General features: G+C 51.4%; 1 protein-coding gene across 1 annotated transcript in view; it reads left to right on the plus strand.

The window, feature by feature from the left end:
- Galnt9 (polypeptide N-acetylgalactosaminyltransferase 9) overlaps positions 1-21,691 on the plus strand; it is a 75,217-nt gene that overhangs the window by 31,506 nt on the left and 22,020 nt on the right. The window contains exons 3-6 of the mRNA XM_006984098.4: positions 9,287-9,453; positions 10,804-10,978; positions 14,766-14,963; positions 21,002-21,119. Of these exons, the coding sequence (XP_006984160.1) occupies positions 9,287-9,453; positions 10,804-10,978; positions 14,766-14,963; positions 21,002-21,119 (658 nt within the window). The remainder of the gene's footprint in view (positions 1-9,286; positions 9,454-10,803; positions 10,979-14,765; positions 14,964-21,001; positions 21,120-21,691) is intronic.

Below are 21,691 nucleotides of genomic sequence, written 5' to 3' on the forward strand. Positions count from 1 at the left end.
AACCTGTATTTTTCATGCCTGATTCTTTTATTTTTGGGCATTTTCTGAAATTCAGAAGTTGAATTATTTACATCATCATGAGGCAGACCCAGGGAGCTAGCGGCTGCTGCCTTCAAATTTGGGGTTGCACAGAGGTTTCTGACATGCTTTGACGGAACCTGGTGAGACCTGTCATATTCTTTCTCATAGCCTCCCGACCTAGATTGGGAGGGTGAGGAGGAATTATGGAGGGTACGGATAAGGGTCCTGATGTGGACAGTCCACCTGTATCAGAATGTCACCCACTTGTCTTGCCAAGGAACAAGGAGCTCTCCCTGCTGGACATTCCCCATCCCAGTGAGTAAACCAAGGACAAAAGTATCCAGCACTTATCACTCAGCTCTTGGACCATTTCTCCTCTTGTCTAGTTTCATGTGGTAAGGCAGAAGCTCCACTTTAGGTGAGGCATGTGTGCCAGGCATGTGTATCAGAGCATAAGCATCATGGGAACCAGCCCAGGGAAACTGAGCCAGGAACATGGTGGAGCTGTTGAGAAATAAAAAAAGGAGTAAGTGGGACGTCCGAGCGTGCAGGCTGATGGGCAAGGTGATGAGGGTAGGCTCTTAGATGATGCTTGGAGAGACACCTATACCTCTCAGGGGCCCCCTATGTGACTGTATAACATGACAGCCCCCAACCTAGAATCTTTGTGGAGGCCTCCAAATTCCTGCCCCCCAGAACCACGGCAAGAAATGGCGATTGTATTGAGTCGTAAGCTTAGAGACTATTGTGTGCAGCCAGCAACAGGGTGTCCAGCGCAGAACGCCAAGGCGGACATGTGGGCTGCGATGGCAGTGGTGCCTGTGAGCCTTGCCTGCTCAGCCAACAAACACCTGGTGTTTGGTGGCAGGTGTCTGTGGGTCGCTAAGTGGGGGAATTGAGCATTGCAAGCCCAGGCTAGGCTCTCTCAAAGCTTTCTTGCTGGGATTTCCTCAAGGGCTTCACCCACATCATGGCCAGAACCTGCCTGCAGGACTGGCAGACGTGGCCATCAGAAACTGGGCTGCGGGAGTGTATGCATGTGTGTGTGCACACACACGTGTAAGAGTGTCCCGGCACCCACAGGCAGCACCATCCACTCCAGTGAGTTCTCATGCTTCCTTGTCGGAGCCATGCTTGGACTCCTTTTGTCTGGGGGTGGACGGCTTTTCTAATTAAGCGGCAGCTTTAATTATGGCACAAAGTATATCACATAGATGTTGATTACCAAGCCTGCCCCTGGGATGATGAAAGGAAGCCGGTAAATCCAAATTAAACAGTGTCATCAAAACGAACAACCTTCCCCAGAAGCCACAGCCATGGTGTCCCTTGTCTCATGTTTGCGGTCTCCATGCATATTCATCGTCTGAGCTAGAACAGCTTGGCTGTCAGCTCCGATAAGTGCAGACTGAGTGCATGGCAAACGGAAGGCTGAGCTGGCTTCTTGGATCCAAGCTGGCAGATAGATCTGCACTGTCTACTGGACAAACCCAACCCCCATCCCCTGGTGCTCTTGGTCCTCGTGAGGAAGGCAGGAGTTGTGGACACTGAAGATCTCAGGGAAACTGGGGTTCTCTGAAGACATGACCCATGACCTGTGTTCTGTAGTGCCATGGTTTTTTTCAGTTTGTTTTGTTTTGGTGTTGGTTTTCTGGAGGGTCTCCTTGTGTGGTCCAGGTTAGCCTGAAATTCACAATCCTCTTGCCTCAGCCTCCTGAGTGCTAGGATGACAGGTTTGTGTCACCACTCCTGGCTCTGGTTTTTTACTAGACATAGAGCTGTGGACAGAAAGGCCTTGTCCTGGCTGCACAGCTAGTCCTTACCAGTTCTCCTCTCCTAGGTCTACACTCTGGTGGGGGGCGTGCAGGACAGCTGGAAGGCTCTGCAGAAGAGCCAACCCAGCAACTGTTGTCTGGTGCTCCAGACCTGTCCCTGAAACCACACCTGACAGTGAAAGCCACGTCCTTGCATCCTTAAATGTGGACCACTGGAGCTGGGGTGGGCCCACAGAGCACAGGGCTGGCCCTAGGCCTCTCAGTAGGCAGAACTGGACACAGAGTACATCAGCTGTGGTAGGCCCTCAACCTCTAGCCCTGTGGTCCAGCCTTCCCCTTTCCTTCTGTGTGACCTCTGACCAGGCCCCCTAAGCACCCACAGCCCCAGTAGAGAGCCTGGCACAGCTGCTGAAAGTCAGCAGAGGACACCAAGAGCTGAGCTGGCCCAGAGCATAATGTGTCACCTGGACCTGGGAGATCTGCCAGCACCAGTGACCCAGGAATGAAGATTGTCATTGCCTGGAGGACAGGGGACATACGTACAGCCCTGTGGGGCTAGCAGAGGCTGCCTGTCTCCAAGTGGCTAGTTCACTCAGGTGGTGACCCTCTGACCAGCTTGAGGTTCCTTCTTATCTCCCTTTGAGAGTGGGCAGTATGAGAGGGCCCTGCATGTGTCTGTGTACATTTGTGTGTCTTGCTTCTGACATGTGGTTGAGGTGTGTCTATGTCTCCAAAAGGGAGTTCGTATCACTTTTCTGGACCTGTGAGAAGAAGGCTGGTAGGGGCAGAGTATGTGGTTCTCTGCACATGGAAGTGTGTCTGAGGAATGTGTGTGTCCATAACTCTAGGGACAGGCACTGTGTAAATGTATGCGCCTCCACAGATCAGTCACAGGCCAACTGGAGGTATCTCTGTGGGATGTGTCTGGGTATCCAGGCAAAATACTATGTGTACGTGTGTGAGTGTAGACATGCATATGTGCAAGTGTGCACATGTGTGTGCTCATCTGTGCAAATATGTGTGCGTACCTGTGTGTGTATGCATATGTGTGGGTATATTGCAGGGCAGTCTTGCCTCCAGCAACATGGATGGGTGGATGGATGAACTCTGGATCTTTAGGATCTCCTTGCTTTGGCTCATGGAAGTCACTACTCCCCTGCTTCTTAGATGGCAGTGGGAAGGCAGGAGCACAGACGGCTGCCTAGCTGAGGATTTTGAACCCATGCGTAAGCTCTGCATGGATGAGCGTGTGTTTCACACACAGCAAGGCAGGACGCTGCCATGCAAGCGTGGCAACCACACTGTCCCCAAGGACCAGCCCTCTAAGAACCTCCCCATACAATATTCCCAGAAATGAAGGCGTTGTTTCCAAATGAGCGACTTTCTGTCTGCTGAGGCTCAGCTCAGCATGAGACATGCGTCCTGTTGTCTCGCAGTGAGTGGCTGTCAGGGACGTGCCACCACTTCGCTTCCTGTCATCCACGTTTATCTCTCCAGGGCCCAAGGGGCAGCCCCACGCATTTCCATTAGCACCAGTGATCTGGGCATCTGAGGAGAGGGGCTCCGGTCCTTGGCAAGTGTGTTGTTCCTGCCGACTCTGTGGCAGGATTCCCCATCTCCCTGTCGCGAGCAGGAATCTCTGCAGCATGAGGTCCCTTTAGTGCACTTCCCAGTCTCAACCTCGACCATCCTCATCCAGCTCATGCTCAGCCACGGGTTTGCAGAAACCCCACTGTGTGCCAGCCATGGGAGGGGACAATGTCCACAGTGAACCCATGTGTGCCCAACTTGGGGAAATACTAGTTGGTTGATTGCTGCCTATCCGTCCTCATGGTGGAACACGCTGCTTTATTCTGCTTGGGTACAGCACTGCACTCTGCCCAGGTTTGGACACAAGGCATAGCAACCACCTCATGGTGCACAGCAAGCCAGAAAGGCGGTGTGGCCAGCCATGAGAAAACCTAAGATCTGGTTTATTCCTCTCTGACAGACATGATGGATGCTATTGATGTTGGAAGGAGGAGCCTCTGACTCCTGTACACTGAGTTAGTTACTCTGGGGCCGTGGAGGAGCAGTTTATTTTTTTCCTCTGTGACACTGGACTCCTGGGGTCTTGAATGGTCGTGAACATTATCTCAGCCCACACAGCACCTCTAGGGAACCCAAGGTTAAGAGGGGACACAGGGTGGCCTGAGACATTACCTCATGAACACTTCACACCGTCAGTCCAGAGTACCACACTGACTCCATATTGTAAAGTCATCATTTGTCGGGAGAGGGACAAGGTACCTTGAGGGCACGTGACATATAACTCTGTAACACACAGAGAGAGGCAAGGATATTTGTCAGACCTACACCAGCGCCCCTCAGGAGGGGACAGAACTGGGTGTGGAGTGGGTTCAGCTCTGTGTCGTATCTGAGCTTGCTGGAGAGGACATCCTATTGCCTTTTTTAGTGGAAAAAAAAACTCGATTCAAAATGGGATAGGGAAGCTGGGAGATAAGACAAATAGCAAAAGCTCAGGGGTGTATGAGGAAGGATGTGAGGGGTGTGAGCCAGCAGCTACTCGTTTCTGTATTTGTCAGGTGGAAAGGACTTCATGACACTATTCTGCTTGTCTGTTTTTATCTCTCTGCATTCCCTCCGTCTCTGTCTCTCTCTTTCTCTCTCTGTCTCTCTGGTTAGTTTGTCTTTATCTGCGTCTCTATCTTTCTTGGATGTAATTACAGTGTGAAGATATTTCCCACCGTCTTTCCTGGGGGTCTCCTAACCATGAGACCAGGTTCTAGCAAGTGGGGGCACTGTCTCCTCCTGCACACCATCTCATGCTTCTGCTTGGCAGGCATTGATACTTCTGGGGAGGGGCCATTACTCCTCCACTCCTGGGAGACCCTGGCTCTTCTGCAAGTGACCAGGAGTTCAGTGGCCTGTGCCCACTTCCCAGACCAGTGGATGGAGGGTGTGAGGAAAGCCTGGCCTTCTCAATGAAGGCAATGTGTTTGTTAAGAGGAAGGTTGCTATAACCAGTAGGGGAAAGCAACCAGCATGCAAAGGGAAGGCAGTGAGCAGAGACCGAGCCCCGGGGACCGAGCCCCGGGAACCAGGAACCGGGGAGGTAGGCACTGTTCCTCTCAGCTGCCCTTGCTAGGCTGAGGGCCAGAGTCAGGACACTCTCAAAGCACACCCCCTAATGAACCAGTTCTTGCTGGTGGAAGGTTCTTTGGAACAGGGCATGTGCCCAATGGCCAAGTCCATGGGCTTCCAGCCAACTAACCCAGAAACAGAGGAGAATTGGTACAGTCCTTCCCGACCCAGCCAGCCACTGCCTCTCTATAGCACCTGGCAGTGTTTGCAGATGCTCAAATGGTGTTGGCCTATATGCCCACCATCATCCTCTCGTGAAGGACTAGTGGAGGGAAGACCCTGGCAGAGGACACGGGTGAGGGACATGGACATGAGGTCCATGTGCTGGGTGAGTGTTGTACATATAACTATCCCCAAAGCAAACCAGCCACCGTCTCACTTGCAAAAGATGATCCCAGCTGGGGTCGTTGACTGTTTACATCCCCAGATGTAAACAGAGGGGCAGGAATGATGACAAGAGGGTCACCTGAGCATCTAGTGTCTCCCTGCCACCTCTTGCATGCCATTCTACTCTAATTGCATGCGGTCTCGGCAAAAGGCTAAAGTATACAGGACAGGGAAGACTAGGGGAGGCTTCATCTGTGAAGCTGTGGGAAAATCAACATCCCTGCTGGCTAACGACTCTGGTGTGGCCTTTTGAGGGCAGCCCTCACACCCCTGTAAATAACTCCTCACCTGTGCTCTGTAAGAAAACCCAATTGCTTCCCCAGATGAACTCCGGCGGCACTGTGCCTGTTTGTTGTTGAGTCCTTCGGAGAAGTAGACATGATTTACCTTCCACATCCCTCCTCCAGGAAGGAACTGTAGCAACAATAAGAGCAAACCATGGATAAGGGACTCAGTGACACCGTGGCCTGTAGACAGGGTGCACCCCTTCCCCGCAGAGCTATGGGGTTCCTTCTGCGTGGCTCCAGCTCCTGCAAGCCTGCTGATGTCTTCTGTTTTTACATGCTTTGCAAGTTCATGAAATTGTACGTTCCAGCATCCTCCCTCCACGGGTAAATGGACTGAGGTCTTCTTGTCAGGAAGCGTTTGTCTGAGTGATGAAATCTCCATGGTTAAGCACACGCAGTCCATATCAATGTGGCGCTGCTCAGCGGTTCTCCCTTGAACGTCACGCAGGCAGGTATGCAGCCTGGCCGTGAAGGAGGTGACTGCTGGGGGAGGCTGAGTCCTTTACTCTGCTATGTACAGGACATCCATTCCATGCTCTGCTCCTGATGCTGGTGACTTGGGTTTGAATCCCTGCGGCTGAGGGAAAGAGTCCTCATCTCTGACAGGGGTATTTGGGGGGCTCTTGAGGGAAAAGGCTGAGTCCACAAAGAGTGGATGGTGAGCAAATGCTGTCCGTGTTCTCGGGTGACACAACTCCTTGGACTCCAACTCAGTCTGAATGTGGAATGAGCGTTGTGGCTCCCAGTGTCACAGACTGATCTGTGTCCCCAAATTCGGTTTGAAATATTAACCTACAGGACTTCAGTCGCTTCATTTGGAAGCAGAGCTACTATGGATGTGATTAGTTAAGGAGAGACCCCCAAACCCCACGTGGCTGTGAAGAAGAGGAGGCCGCCTGTTTGTGTACCCCTATGATTTTCTTTTCTTACATATATAGAATTTTAAATTACATTATTTATTTGTCTATTTGTTGATTTGTGGGCTTGGGGGGGGCATGCATGCCACAGCACACATCTTGAAGTCAGTGGACAACTTGCAAAAAAACATTTTTTTCCCTTCCACTTTGTGGGTCTTGGGGTTGATAACTCATGTTATCAGACTTGTCAAGTGCCTTTAGCTGTTGAGCATTGGAATAAAATGGAAACAGTCCCTGGAAGCATTCGGGACATGTGTAGTTCCTGCAGACTCCTGCTCCCGCCCCCAGTGCTTTCGGGAGGTTGATGCTGCATCCTGGCCAGACCCCTTAGCTCTTCTCCAGCCTTTCCTCCCTTGAATAATGACGGCTCGTAACTGCTTTGTTTCCCTCGGTGTTATCTCCCTCACGCCCGGTGTTGTTCCTCCTCTGTCTACTTTTGCTGCTCATTCACACTCCTGCCTCTGAAGCGGTCAGGTGGGACCCACCAAGCATATCCTGTAGCATTCTGGGTCACACAGATGTAGATATGTTTAACTGAACAGCTTTTTCCATTTTGAGGAAGGGAGCTTTATTTACTTCGGTACAGCATCCAACAGCTTTCAGTGACTCCCATCCCTTGTTTTCACCCAATTACCTGAGTTTCATTTCCTCTTTTTTATCCATTTCTTCTTTGTTGTTTTGAGATAGGGTCTCATTCTATCCCAGGTTGATCTGGAACTCACTATGTATCCAGGCTAGCCTCAGACTCATAGTGATCCTCCTGCCTCATCCTCCTTAGTACTGGGATTGCAAGTATAAGCCACCTGACCAACCTCCCTCCCTCCCTCCCTCCCTCCCTCCCTCCCTCCCTCCCTCCCTCCCTCCCTCCCTCCTTCCCTCTCCCCCTCCCTCCCACCCTTTCTTATTTGGATTGTATTTTATGTGTATGGATGTTTTGCCTGTATATATGTGCATATATGTATCTGTCTGTCCACCACTTGCATTCCTGGTATTTTTTTATGGCCAGAAGAGGGCGTCAATTCCTCTGGAACTAGAGTTACAGATGGTTGTAAGTTGCCATGTGGGTGCTGGGAATCGAACCTGGGTCCTCTGGAAGAATAGCCAGTGCTTTTAACTACTGAGCCTTCTCTGCAGCCCCTGGGTTGGGACAGGGTCTTATCTATCCCAGTATCTTAGAGTTTCTGTTGCTGTGACCAAAAGTAACTTGGGGGTGGGAGGAAGTTTATATCATCTTACACTTTCAGGTAATAGCCCAGCACTGAGGGAAGTTGGGGCAGGAACTCACGCAGGGCAGGGATCTTGAGGTAGGAACTGATGCAGAGGCCATGGAGGGGTGCTGCTTACTGGCTTACTCTCCATTGTTTGCTCAGACTGCTTTGTTATAGCACTCAGGACCACCAGCCCAGGAGTAGCACCACCTACAGACACCTACAGAGTCCTCTCATATCAGTAATTAATCAAGACAATACCCCATAGTCTTGCCTACAGGCCAATCTCACAGAGACATTTTCTCAACTGTGGTTCAGTCTTCTCAGATAACTCTAGCTTGTGTCAAGTTGACATAAAACTAAAACACACTCGGGTTGGCTAGAACTTGCAATGTAGCCAAGGATGACCTTGCATCCTGATCCTCCTGCTTCTACTCCCTTGGTTTTTGTTTATCACACCTTTATGTATTTGTCAGCCATGTTTGTTGCTCTTCAAAGTATGGCTTTGACAACACCCTCCCCCTACTACAAGGCTCTCTGTCTCTGGTCCTGGATTCCAACCATAGAGCCCTGGTTCTCTCTGCTTCGTACTTCCCTCAGCATGCCCAGAGGCATGAGGTTCCCCCCTAAGTCTTTCACACTGTACTCTTGTGGTGCCCCAAAACATTGGTTCCCAACAGCCAGGTGGCTCCTGCACACTCCCCTCAGTTCAGCAGTCCTTGTTAAACATGCACACCCAGCTGTTTTGGGCTGAATGTCACTGTCTGCCTAGATGAACCTTGGATGACAGGAGCTGGTTGAACGAGACTCTCCAGTTATCTAGGGTTCAAATCCTGTTCCTCCTTCTCTGAGACCATGGACACTACTGGAGCTACACTTAGGGGACAGTGTCAGGCCCAGGCAGCAAAGCCCCCTCCAGTGGACCTCATGAGTTCCTGTCCTCTCCCCACCCAGTGGTTCCTGGAGTGCCCAGCTAAGCCCTCTGTAGTAGGAAAGGCTGAAATGGATGGGTGCAGGCTCAGCATGTGAGAAGCTGCAACTTCCAAAAGGAAACGGTGTGGGAGCCCACAAAAGCTCCCTAGTGAGATCTGAGCTTGCTTTACATAGCAGGGCTGCATTAGGGGGTGGCTTGACCATGTGCATGGTTACCATGGGATGGTCTGCACTTGGCTGTGCTGTGGGGGGAGGTCTTTTGCTCCGCCCTTTGCATTCCTTTAAAAGCCCTTTAGTAGAGACAGAAAGGGCTGGTGGGTTTTGACCCAGGCCCTCCCGAGCTATCCCGTGTTTCTAACTATCTCTCTCTTCTATTTCTATCTACATGTTTCTCACTTCTCCCTCCTCAAGAGTACCCTGGGGGGAAAAGTGGGAGCTGGTCTCCCTCAAAACGGTTGGCTCTTTCCTCTGGTAGTGTTTTTCGATCTCTACTGATTGCCTTGTTCCTGCTCTTCTGCTGGCTGCAGGGTCTAGAACCTGCCAGGTTGGCCTCCCATAGGGACCACCCCAGTCCCCGCTGCCTGCTGCACCCCCTGATGACCTCCATGCCTCCACAGGTGCAGACAGATGACACACTCCGAAGACCTTCCCCAGATCTCTGTGGTCTTCATCTTCGTCAACGAGGCACTTTCCGTCATCCTGCGCTCTGTACACAGCGTGGTCAACCACACACCCTCCCAGCTCCTGAAGGAAGTCATCTTGGTGGATGATAATAGTGACAACGGTGAGTGGGTAGTGTGCCCAAAGGGCAGCAATGTCGAGCACACAGCTTCGCAGTGGTGGACCGGCTTTCGGGGTGTGTAGACTCTTTCAGGGTGTGTAGAAGCCCCAGCCAAGGGGTCTTGAAGCCATAGAGTTGACTTGCTAAGCTTTGAGGCAACAGCCTGGAGGTACAGCCAGGAAAAACACCTTGCTGAGTATCCTCTCATCCTCTGTTGGCAGCAACACATGGGGTTCTGGGCTCTGTCTTTGTGTTGTTGGGGTGCAGTTCCTTGTGCCTCTTCTTCTCAAGGCTGCTACCAGTGGGCCTGCATTAGTTACTTACACCTGACAGAATCAACTTCAGGAAGGGTCTATTTTGGTTCACAGTTTGAGGGTATAGTCCGTCATGATGGGGAAGGCATGGCCGAAGGAGCGTGAGGCAGCTGGTCACATCCACATTCAGAAAGCAGAGAAAAAATGAATGCTGGTACTCAGCTCAGTTTCTCCTGTTTTATTTAGTCCAGGACTCCTGCCTGTGGGTGGTGCTGCCCGCAGTTAGGATGGACCTCCCACCTCAACTAACCCAATCTAGAAACTCCCTCATTTAGCCATTTTCAAGTACGTGGTTCAATGATATTGAGGATATCCAACCACTACCTCTACCTCAGAACTGTGTGTGTGTGTGTGTGTGTGTGTGTGTGTGTGTGTGTGGTCTTTTGAGCCTCATCCTGAAGCCCAGACTAGCTTGGGACTTCTCACACAGCCTAAGCTGATCTCAGACTCACTGAGATCCTCCTGCCTCACCTGCTTGAGTTCTGGGATCACAGGCACGAGCCACCATGTGTTGTCACAGAAACCAGTTCTTTACCTGTCCCAGCTGCCGACAGCTTCCTCCTGTCCCTCTGTGGACTTGACACCCATAGGCATTTCATGAAGGTGGTCAAACCTCTGGTGTGTGTCACTTGGCACTATGTGACCGCCCTTCCATATTGCGTCAGTATCAGAACGTCCTATCTCATTATGACCAAGTGGCTCCCTAGTGTGGAGGGACCTTGCTGGCTGCCCCCTCATCTGCACAGGGTCTTCATTCCGTTTGTAGCTCAGAGGCTGGTCCTGCTGCCTACACTGCCTCTATCACTGTGGTCTGAGGTGTTCTTGGTTCCCCCTTTGCTCCCTCTCCCACTGGAGTACCAGCTTCACAGGGCTGGGGTTTTGTCCTCTCATAGTCTTGCCAGCACGTGGGATCTCACCTAATGTGGCCTCACAGTAGTACCTTTTGAAACTCCAATTTGGGAGCAGGACTCACACGTCCCAGTCGTGGCCTGGGCTCTTGCCGTTGTAGGATGCTAACACACGTCTCTTTCCCCTTCAGTGGAACTCAAGTTCAACCTGGACCAGTATGTTCACAAAAGGTACCCAGGCCTCGTGAAGGTTGTTCGCAACAGCCGTCGGGAAGGTCTGATCCGTGCCCGGCTGCAGGGCTGGAAGGTGGCCACGGCGCCCATCGTCGGCTTCTTTGATGCCCATGTGGAGTTCAACATTGGCTGGTAAGGGCTGGGGTTCGTGAACACATGGACATCCTGTGGGGATTCAGAGCAGAGAGCACCTAAGGCTAGGTGGGGCTGTGGCTCTGGAGGTTTCCAGAGGTGGCCTCTGCTGATAGGCCAAGCCATTTGGTATAAGAGGCGGTGTTTTCTTGACCTTGTAGGAAATTCTAGATCAAGAGATTCTAGGTACTACTTCTCATTCAGGGGAAGGATTGGGCTCAAATGAGAAACCGAGGGGACCCTGTGACCAGGAGGTGAAGAAGCATCCCCATCCTGTGGTCACAGGCCTAGGATAGCCTAGGATCCTGTGGTCCATGGAGGCAGGGACCTGTCCCTGATTGCTTCTTAGACCAGAGCAGGCCTGTGTAAGCTCAAGACATCCACAAGGGCTGAGCACCTCAGAGTTTCTGTCCTGGGGTTTCTCATGTTTGTTCAGCAAAGGATGGACGGAGGACAGTATCTTTTGCCTAGCAAGTGACCTCTATGGGGAAAGCCATGCCAGAGGCTTGGAGTCAGAGCTGGCTCCTTGTCCCACACTGCCAAGAAAGAGTATGTCCCTCCTGCTGACCCTGGGCAGGAGCTGGGCAGAGGAGCAGGGAGCTTCCTAACTCGGCAAAGGCCCCCTCCGATGACCAGGGTCCCCAGCCGTTACTCTCTGCAGGGTGTGCTGTACCTGGAGGGGTGACTGGCAGTGGTCACCCGTGATCTTTGTTTCTCATACGGAGAAGGGGGCGTTAGAAACCCTGCTTGTGGCTGTGCTCCGGGACTCAGTGTCTCTGTGCTTGTCAAGACTGCAGAGTGACACCTGCCGTCACATAGGCGCATGTCACATGAGCAACTGGGACCTTAAGCCACTCAGGCCAGTGTGGTGTGGGAAGTGAGGGTGGGCACCATGGGGTGCAAAGAGAAGAGTGGCCCGGAATAGCACTGTCCTGGGGACACCATGACCAAAGCCCCTCACTGGCTGTTGGAGGTAGCTGGGTTTTGTCCTCTGCCAGCTCAGGCACCTGGATCAAGGTGCTTTGGGGCTGTACCCCTCTGAGGCTCTAGAGAGGGTCTTGCCTTCTCTCAGCTCCTGGTGGCCAGGCGTCCCTCAGCCTGTGGCTGCACACCTCCTCCTCTGCTGGCCTTCACATGGCCTCCTGTGCCTTGTTGGAACCCTGGTCACTGGCTCAGCCAGGAAGCCCCTGAACCGAACCTGTTGAGATAGCTGGGGTATCATAGTAGTTGTACAAGAGAAGCTGCATCCAAACCACACCTGTCTGAGAGGCAGGGCAGGGTGAACCAGGAAATGTTGTACAACAATCAGGAGCTCAGAGGCACGCTGAACTAACGAGTGGATAGTTCCACACAGTTGTGCACCGAGTCCCTTTGTAGCACTCAGTCCAACCCCCAGGTTGACACCATGACCAACTTCTCAGTTTAAACGAGTTGGTGGGCTGGTGAGATGTCTCGGAGGGTACAGGCGCTTGGGGCCAAGCCTGGCTTTGATCCCTGGGACCCACATGGTAGATGGAGAGAATCAATCTCTCTAAGCTGTCCTCCAGCCTCCACACATACACTATGGCATGCACATGTGTGTATATACACAATAAATGTCATGCACGTAGGTGTGCACACACAATAAATAAAATGTAACTTGAATTTTTTTTTAAAGAGGTGGAAGAAGTGATACAGAAACTCTGAGTTTTAGTCTCTCTCAAAAATGGGACAAAATGGACAACTGGATGTTCCCTGGTGACCTGGCCCTGGTGGGTCCTCACTGGGGACCGTGGAGGCCCTGTGAATGTCCTTCTGCAGGCTCGGGTTGCTGGCTGTGTCAACAGGTGTTTGACAGACTGGTTTCTTCTGCTCCTCGTACTCTCATGCCTCCTCCTCTGCCACTGCCACACGACGTCGTTCCCCATTATCCCGTCACCTCCTTGAATCCGGTATCATCCATTATGTGTCATCACGCATCCTCCCACAAGAATCACCTCGTCCTGCGGTGTGGGCTGAGAACCGCACAACTGACACTCTATCTACCGTCAGCTCCCTGAGGGACAGTGGGCACCTGGGGGAGCTGAATTTATCAGCCAGAGTGCAATGCTTAACCTGTATAACTCATTTTTATTCAATTGGAAACTCCATTATCTGCGAACAGCATCCGCCTAGCATGGCCTTTATTGCAGATCCTACCTGTTAGCAGACATGGCATTTGCAGTCTCTCTGGTATGCTCTGTTCATTCATTCGTGGATGAGGAGGTGGGTCAATAGAGGCTCCCAGAGGGACAAGGCTAGTGGCTAGCCCCTCCCCATATTGCCCAATCCTTGATCCTTCCATCTCTAAAACACAGACCCTCAGCCCACCACTCACCTCAATCTCAGATATTAGGTGAACCCTAGTTTGGATGCAGACCTCCAAATAGAACCTTGTCCTGTGATAGACAATGTGACCCCAAAGGCCAGGTCTGTAGCATGAATCTTAAAAGTTCTTATTAATAAAATCAAACCCGAGGCCAGTTATTGGGGTGAATGCTGGAAGATCAGAGAACCAGAACAAGCCACAGCTAACCTCACCTCGCCAGTTCCTCAGCTGGTCTTGTTTCCTCAGACTGGAGGCCTCTGAGTCCTCATCCAGAATGAGTCTCAGCTGAATTGCTGCTCAAAAGCCTGAATGCTTAACCAGCCAAATGCTTCTAGTTTCTGGTCCTCACGCCTTATATACCTTTCTGCTTTCGACCACCACTCCCTGGGATTAAAGGCTTGCTTTTTGGGATTAAAGGCTTGCTTTTTGGGATTAAAGGCGTGATGAGTCATCATGCCTGTCTGTATCCTTGAACACATGGATTTCTGCCTCTGGAATGCTAGGATTAAAGATGTGTGCTACCACTGCCTATCCTTTATGTTTAATATTGTGGCTTCTCTGACCCCAGATAAGTTTATTAGCATACACAATATTTGAGGGAACACAATACCACACAGGTCTATCCTTGCTACCTCCAAGATACTGCCCAGCTGATGTCATGGAGAGAAAGCCAGCTGTTTTGGCCCTTTGTTTCTGCCTTTAGAGCCTCGCTTGCCCATCTCTCCCATGGCCTCCTGACCCCTCCACCCATGCATACTGGGCATGTGCCCATGGATGGTAAAGCTACTCCGTCAGTGTAGACCTCCACCCCCCACCCTAGCGTCCTCCACTCCACACTGGATATCATCTAGAACTGCAGCGCTCTCCCGACTCACTGCTTCCTGCTTCCCATAGTGCATTTCACCTCCCACACATCCTCTACTCAGGCCTCATCATCCGCATTCCCCTTAACCATGGCTTGTTATGCAGGCTGTGCATTGCATACAGTGTATGTGAGCACCATGAGGCACAGATATTTTTTTTCTTCTGATGAATGCAATCTGTGTCCTACAGCAAGTGTGTCCCACAATAGGTCTTCAGTTAACTCTTGCAAATGAATGTACCTACCACAGGTACAGAAATAGAGGGGAGAGTAAGATTAGGCTACAAAGTCTCTCTCTACACCCCAGGGCCCTGGCTGACCCATGAAGAACATTCAGATGTCCCTGTGCCTAGCACTGACCAGTCAAGAAGGCCCAGGCTTTGATCAGGGCATCAGGGTCAGCCATTTCTAGGAGTCCCAGTCCGCTGTGACTGGGTCCTGTGCGCAGCAGGTGGGGGCCGGCCAAGCTTAGATACCAGGCCCAGCTGAAGGGTCTGCACTCATGGCCAGTGGCGTTCCTTCCTTGGGTTGCTGAGGGTTCTGGGATGGCTCTTGTTCATGGCCAGTGCCTTCCGCAGGGCCGAGCCCGCCCTTGCACGGATCCGGGAGGACCGCCGGCGCATCATCCTGCCGGCCATCGACAACATCAAGTACAGCACGTTTGAGGTACAGCAGTATGCCAGCGCTGCCCATGGCTACAACTGGGGCCTGTGGTGCATGTACATCATCCCTCCGCAGGACTGGCTGGACCGCGGTGATGAGTCCGCGCCCATCAGGTGAGCCAGGATTGGTGTGAGGGTGGGGAGGTGCCATCAGAGATGGCTTAGGACGGGGGGGGGGGGGGGGGGGAGGGTCATTTCCTTGAAGAGGCCCCAGCCTGGCCTCAGATGAAAAACGTGCCCTTACAAGGAGCAGGGACTGCCAAGACAGAGCAGCCGTGGCCGGGGACAGAGCTGGCTCAGATCCGAGTCCAGAATGATGACCAGATTAGGTTGTGGCCTGATTGAATGAGGTTGGAAGAAGGAGAGGCAGACACAGAGAAGGAGAGAGAGACTAAAAGACACAGCACCGGGGTGGGGTGGGGGGATGTCAAAGACAGAGAGACAGAGAGGGGCCGAGTGAGCAACAGAGACCGAGACAGAAACAGACAGACAGAGAGACAGGAGGAGACAGACAGGTCAGAGATGTATAAACAAAGACAGAAGAGAGAGAGAGAGAGAGAGAGAGAGAGAGAGAGAGAGAGAGAGAGAGAGAGAGACTAAGAGGGAGACAGAGAGGCAGACAGGAAGGAGACCGAGAGAGATAACAGAGAAAGGCGGACAGCAGAAGCCGCCGTGGAGAAGCCCTGAGCATGGTCTGAGAGGACAGCCCTTGGCTACGGATTGTGTTCAGTAAGGATGGTAGTCTGGCCTCACAATGCCCTGTGGAACAGTTACCGTTAGTTTGCATTGGTTCCTTAGACTCGGGGAGAGGAGGTTTAAACATTTTAAAAATACACGATGCCAGCATTTCATGAGATCCGGGAGCCTCATTCATTCAAAAGAATTATGGGCTTTGCCCAGCAGGGGCCGTGGGAGCCTGTTTGTGGGAGACCCTGCCACTATTTGTCATCCTGCTGGATTTCGATGTCATCCCACTTAATCGATCTTCTTCCACCTGCCTGTGTGGTCACTCCCGTGTTTCTGCAGTTTCCGGGTGTCCCCCTCCCACCCCCTCCCACCACACCCTCTGATGAGCCCCTGGGGGACTCTGCACCTTCACATCTGGCAGCTTGCTCCACTTTCTCCTGGGAACCCACCTGGGTTTCAGAACTGTCTTTGGAATGAGTGAGCATCTCCAGGGTGCTGTTGCTCACCTTACCCTATCTCCCCCCAGGGTGGTGGGTCTTGGTGGGACCACCTCCTTGCCTTCCGGTGAAAAGGTTGCATTCTGGCTACAATGCTGTGAGTGGCTTCAGTCCCTTGGACCCGTCTCTCCTATAGGAAGGGTCTCCGGGGGGCCTTCCGGGCTGGTGCACAGCTTGACCCTGCAGACTGTAGAACTAGTTGATTGAAGTGCCTTGCTCATCGCCTCTCCCCTGGCAGAGAGCTATTGGCGGTAAAATCCAGATGAAATCATTTGGCACAGAGCAGGGAGGGAAAAAAAATCATCCCAGAGGAAATGGTTTCACAATGCTAAGACAGAGGAGCTTCCAAAGTTGGCAGAGTGCCATCTCCCCATACCTCCTAGCTCCACATGGTTGTTTCCTCAGAGATGGACTGGGAGTCTTGCAGTTGGGCCGGCCTGCAGTGATTTGCTGAGCAGAGATCTGGGCTCTGGGCTTTGCAGCAAGGCCAGATCACAGAGCTTCCCTGAGCACAAGGCTCAAAGATGGGTCCCAGGGGGCTCATTGAAGCAGAGAGTGACAGTCTGAAGGTTATTTTTCTTCATTTGAGATTCATTTCATGATCCCAATTAGCAGCAAGATAAATGCTTTGCGTGTGACATTTTAGAAATCGGTGGAAGTCGGAGGCCCGACGGGAGGCATCTCCTATAGTTTATGGCAGGCTCCAGATACCCGAGAGACAGTGGGGAACAAGCTTGCTGGCCTGATTGAGTCTGGTGGGATGGTGGTTCCCAAACACATTTATTAGAATCACCCATTAACCTTGCTGCCAGAAACCAGCTAACTGATGGTGCTGAGTTAACAGACACCACATAAAAAAGAGATGGTCACCTGGCTGACCGCTGGAAAGATGCTGGATGGAAACCCCAGTTGAAAAGACGCAAGTTGAAACCTTGTAGAGACACCGCTATGGACGCAAGAGGATGGCTGAAATGAAGATCGATAATACTTTTCTAAGTGGGTGGAGCACACAGAAGCTCATGCCGGGCTAGTGGAAGCCACTTTGGAGAATTAGCACGCAAGAACTTCCTATATAATCTGGACGGTCTGTTCCTGGCAGGTTTTTCAAAATGGATGAAAACACAGTCCTTAAAAAGGCTCCCATTTTGTAATGCTTGTAATGGCAATTTTTAGAATAACAGACTCAGTGTAGAAACAAGCTAAATGTTTTGATCAGGTGAGTCCTGTCTGATAACGCCTCCCTCACCCTGGAGGACCAGGCATCACAGGGGAGAAGATCCTGACAGACATAATAACCTCCCTCACGGATTTGCCCTTGGCGGTGGTTTGATACCTCTGGTGTGCATCACTGTCTTGGTATTATTGTTCAGGGAGAATCCGCTCGGGCCTCATGTCTCTAAACTCTGGAGTACCAGGAGCAATAAGGGTGGGGATTTCATCATTGCCTGCCTCCCTCCGACACACGAGGAGAGGCGGGAGAATACAGTTCTACATCAGCTCCCTCACTCTGGAATACGAGGCAGTGCGGGGGAGAACCCTGCCAGGTGTCGCCTCCCTCACAGTTTTGGAAGAGGAGCAACAGGGGGGATCCCTGTCAAACATCACCTCCCTCGCGGAGTGTGAGAGAGGGTGGGGTATCACCCCCTCACAGTGTTGGATCAGGAGCAGCAGGAGGGAGACCCCTGTTGGTTATAACCTCCCTCGCTCTGTAATATCTGAGATGACGGTGAATCCTGACTCACAACACCCTTCTCACTTGGAGGATCAGGAATCAAGACAGATCCCAATCAGACAGCACCTACTTTGTGTTAGCAGGAACCACCGGCAAAATCCCTGTCCAGCATGGCTTCTCTCACAGCTGAGGACCTGACTGATAATTGCTCCTCACCAAGATTACTTCCTCTCACACAAGAAGATCTATGCTGATTCCTCAAAAGTGTGACCAGCCAAAGAGTGGCATCTGCCTGTGGATGGAGACATGCCATTATCTCCTTAATTAAACCAGCTGGGCCAATCAATGACCTAGCTAAAGGGACCACCCTTCAGGAAGGCAGATTCACCTAACACCATCCTAAATAGATGGGGGGAATAATTAACCCTTTAATGGGATAATGTGCTTTTCCTTCCTGGAAAGCCTGTCCCTGATGCAGTTATAACAGAGCTCATGAGGTTTTATTAGGTCCCCCACCACCTACCACCTTTCTGAGTAGGGACTCAGAAAGGCCTAATGTTTTCTTTTCTGTCTCTTTCTGATACTGGCCTAAGCCTAGGTGTGCTCTCCCTAACACTTTGGGCTTTTTAGCTCTTCCTCTGGAGCCCTCCTCCCCACCATGTGGCTGCTTCTCTGCTATGCTGACCTAACTCAAATGGCAAAATGGCATGGTTCCTCCCCCCCACCCCCTTACTTTGAGACGGGGTCTCACTCTGCAGCTTTGGATGGCCTTCAACTTGATGTATAGACCAGGCTGGCCTCGTATTCACACAGACCCACCTATTTCTGCTTCCCCAGTGCTGGGATTAAGGGTCTTGTCTGCCCTTAATAAAATTATCTTCAAGCTTAAAAAACAACTGACCAGCTCCTAATTAGAAGGCACCCTCCTCCCTACACAGTCAAACATCATCGTATCCGTCCCGTATAGCCTTCCGTGAAGAGCTAAAGATGACTTAGCAGATTGGGAACGAGAAATAACAGAACTTTCCCAGTTTTGAACACTGGTTCTGAACTGACTGCTCATGACCTCCACTCAGAGCCACAGATCTGCAGGTCAGGTGCCATGGAATACTGCTTCTGACCCGTCATCCCCCCGTGGCTCCAGTGGGTCTGCGGAATCTCCTCTGCCGTTTCCAAATATGTGACTGGAATAGAATATTGGAGTCAAGTTTTACACAAATAACAGAACTCCCAGAAGTGAAAGAGAGAGACATGAAAGAGAGAAGTGTGGAAAGGTAAGGGAGCCTGTGAACCAGAGCCCAAATGTGACCACAGTTTCTTTCTGGCCATTCCTTGACATGACCTGACTCTTGGTAGCCTGATACACTCCTATAATGGCCAGATAATAATATTACATGCTGTGCACAAACCACTCTTTATTTATCCAGTCAACCACAGAGACCCACTTTTTATGGTACAACAGAAACACCCAGGGCCTCGTGGATCCTAAAGTCCCAGAAGACAGAGTTAGAGGCAAGCGATCTGGTTGGGACAAACAGATCCCCAGGCCAGGACACTTGGGGACCTGTTGCTGTGTCTTACTGTCCTCTGAATGCTGCAGAAGTGGGGGTCATCCTTATAATGACCAGGACACATATCCTAACCTGAGAAGAACTCATTTGAGGTATCCCTCGATTCTTCTCCTCCGTCACCACAGCAAAAATTTCTCATGCAAATAAAGTCAGTGCGCCTGATGCCTGTACTGTCGCCTTGTGAGTTTACGTTTGCTTTGGAGCCAAGCAATAATAAAAAGTCATTACTGGGTATAATAGCCTTAGTGGTGGGGAATTTGGCACCTCTCTCCATTGGAGATCACCCTGGGATTGTTATTGTTAAGAGGAGAGATGTACCTGTTGTACACTGGGATCATATCTTAACCAGTTGAGTTCTTGCTATTAAAAATCAGAAGTGCTATTAAAATTTTTGTTACTGTTAGCTTTGTGAAAAAAAATATATCTTTGCACAAATAAAAAGACAACTGCTTTTTAATACCACTGTGTTCTCAGATGATGTTTACTACTGCCTTTCAGTCAGTGAGAACAGAATGCTTCAGTTAAATTTGATGCAAACCAATATCTCTTCATTCTTTTTATTGGAAAGATTTGGGCCTGCGGAAGGCTGGGGACCAGGAGCCCTGGACAGCCTCCACTGGCTTCCGCATCAGGAGCTGTGACAAGTCCCTCAGAGTGCCATGGCCTGGGAGAGACTAAGCTCTGGATGCTGAGGGATTCCTTTGTTCTCAGGCATGTGGCTCACAGTCCATGAGTGTCTTTTGGTCTGTACATAGGCGCTGCCTTTTCTTCACTTTTTTCCAGTCTTTTTTCAGTCTGCCCGGCAGGCTCAGCCCACTCCACCCCATGTCAATCCATCCACACTTGTAAAGTGTCCTCAAGATGGTGGATGGTGGCCACTCCCTCTCCACCCCTCCCTGATCCTTTATCGATCTTTGCCTTTCCATGATACCACTTCCCAGGTGTATGTGCGTTGATGGATTGATTCCTTTTGTTTTCGCTTTTTGTTTTTAGAGACAGGATTTCACTGTGTAGCCCTGGCTGTCCTGGAACTGGCTGTGTAGACCAGGCTGGCCTTGAACTCAGAGATCCATCTGCTTCTGCCTCCCAAGTGCTGCTGGGATTAAGGGCATGTGCTGCCACTGCCTGGCTGACATGGATGGATTTTTGGTAACTAGATAATTACCATATCCATTCATGATTTCAACAAAATGCCAAAAGGCTTTTTGCTACCATTTTTAAGTGTGTGGGTTTAAGTTGAAATATTACATGACAGTTGGCAGTTTGTTGACTACAGCTGCATGGCTATGTACTCTGTAATGTCAGAGCGTGTCATTCAGACTGATGCCAGTAAAGGTTCATGGAGCTTTTCATAGTGTACAACTTACACAACTGCCCCACGTATCCCTGATCTTTATACACCAAGACAAGACACTGGAGGAGGAAGACTAGGGAGGGACATGTGGAAAACAGTGTCCAAGATGCTGTCATCTGTTGGAGTCACACAACCAAAGCCAAGTTCTTGGACTCTGGTTTGCACTGTTCTGCCAGGGCCTAAGGCATACAAGGACAGGTCCACAGCAGCTGGAGAAATGGCTTCTCACTGTACCCAGGACACACTGATGTCTGTGGGAACCAGCAGCATGGGGCTGTGAAGGGGCAGATTCGGCTGTGGTCTCACAGGCAGATGGGGGCTCTGGGCCACACCATGGTGATACCCCTCACTCAGTATCTCTCCTTCCCCAGGACACCTGCCATGATTGGCTGCTCATTTGTGGTGGACCGGGAGTACTTTGGGGACATTGGCCTGCTGGACCCAGGCATGGAGGTGTACGGCGCTGAGAACATTGAATTGGGAATGCGGGTGAGTAGGCGCAGGGCTCGCATGCTCTGGGGAGTGGAGGGGGGTCTGAGGCCCTAAGCTGCTTGGAAGATTTTGTTAGCCCAGCTAAGCTGAAGGCCCAGTGGGAGTCCTTGCCAGCGCTTTTAAAAGTGAAGAGCTGCCTGTGAGCCGACCAGAGCAGATGGAGCTCATGTGTCTGTTAATGCTCCAAACTGTCATTTCCTGTGTGTTGTGCACTGGCTGGTGGGGTTGCCTGGGAAAGTCTCATCCTTAGAGCAGGGGGCCCAGGTGGACACAGTGGGGAAAATGTTAGATACAGCTCAACACCACACCTACCGCCTTGGTTAGAGGGGAAGGCAGAGCATCCACAGAAGGTGCTGGTTCCTCTGTGAGGGGAGCGTGGGAACGGCCTGCAGTGGAGGTGACCGGCAGAACTGGGCACAGGGGCCTTGCTGCAGAGCGTGGACCTTGACCTCAAGCAGAGAGGTTGTGGGGTGGAGATTAAGCAGCCACGGGCCCTTGTGCAATCCTTGTGAGTCAGGTGTGGGCACAGCCCTTAACCTGGGCCTTTGCCTCCGTATCCCCAGGGCACT

This window comes from Peromyscus maniculatus, chromosome 23, assembly GCF_049852395.1.
Source record: "Peromyscus maniculatus bairdii isolate BWxNUB_F1_BW_parent chromosome 23, HU_Pman_BW_mat_3.1, whole genome shotgun sequence".
In the NCBI taxonomy this organism is placed as follows: Eukaryota; Metazoa; Chordata; class Mammalia; order Rodentia; family Cricetidae; genus Peromyscus; species Peromyscus maniculatus.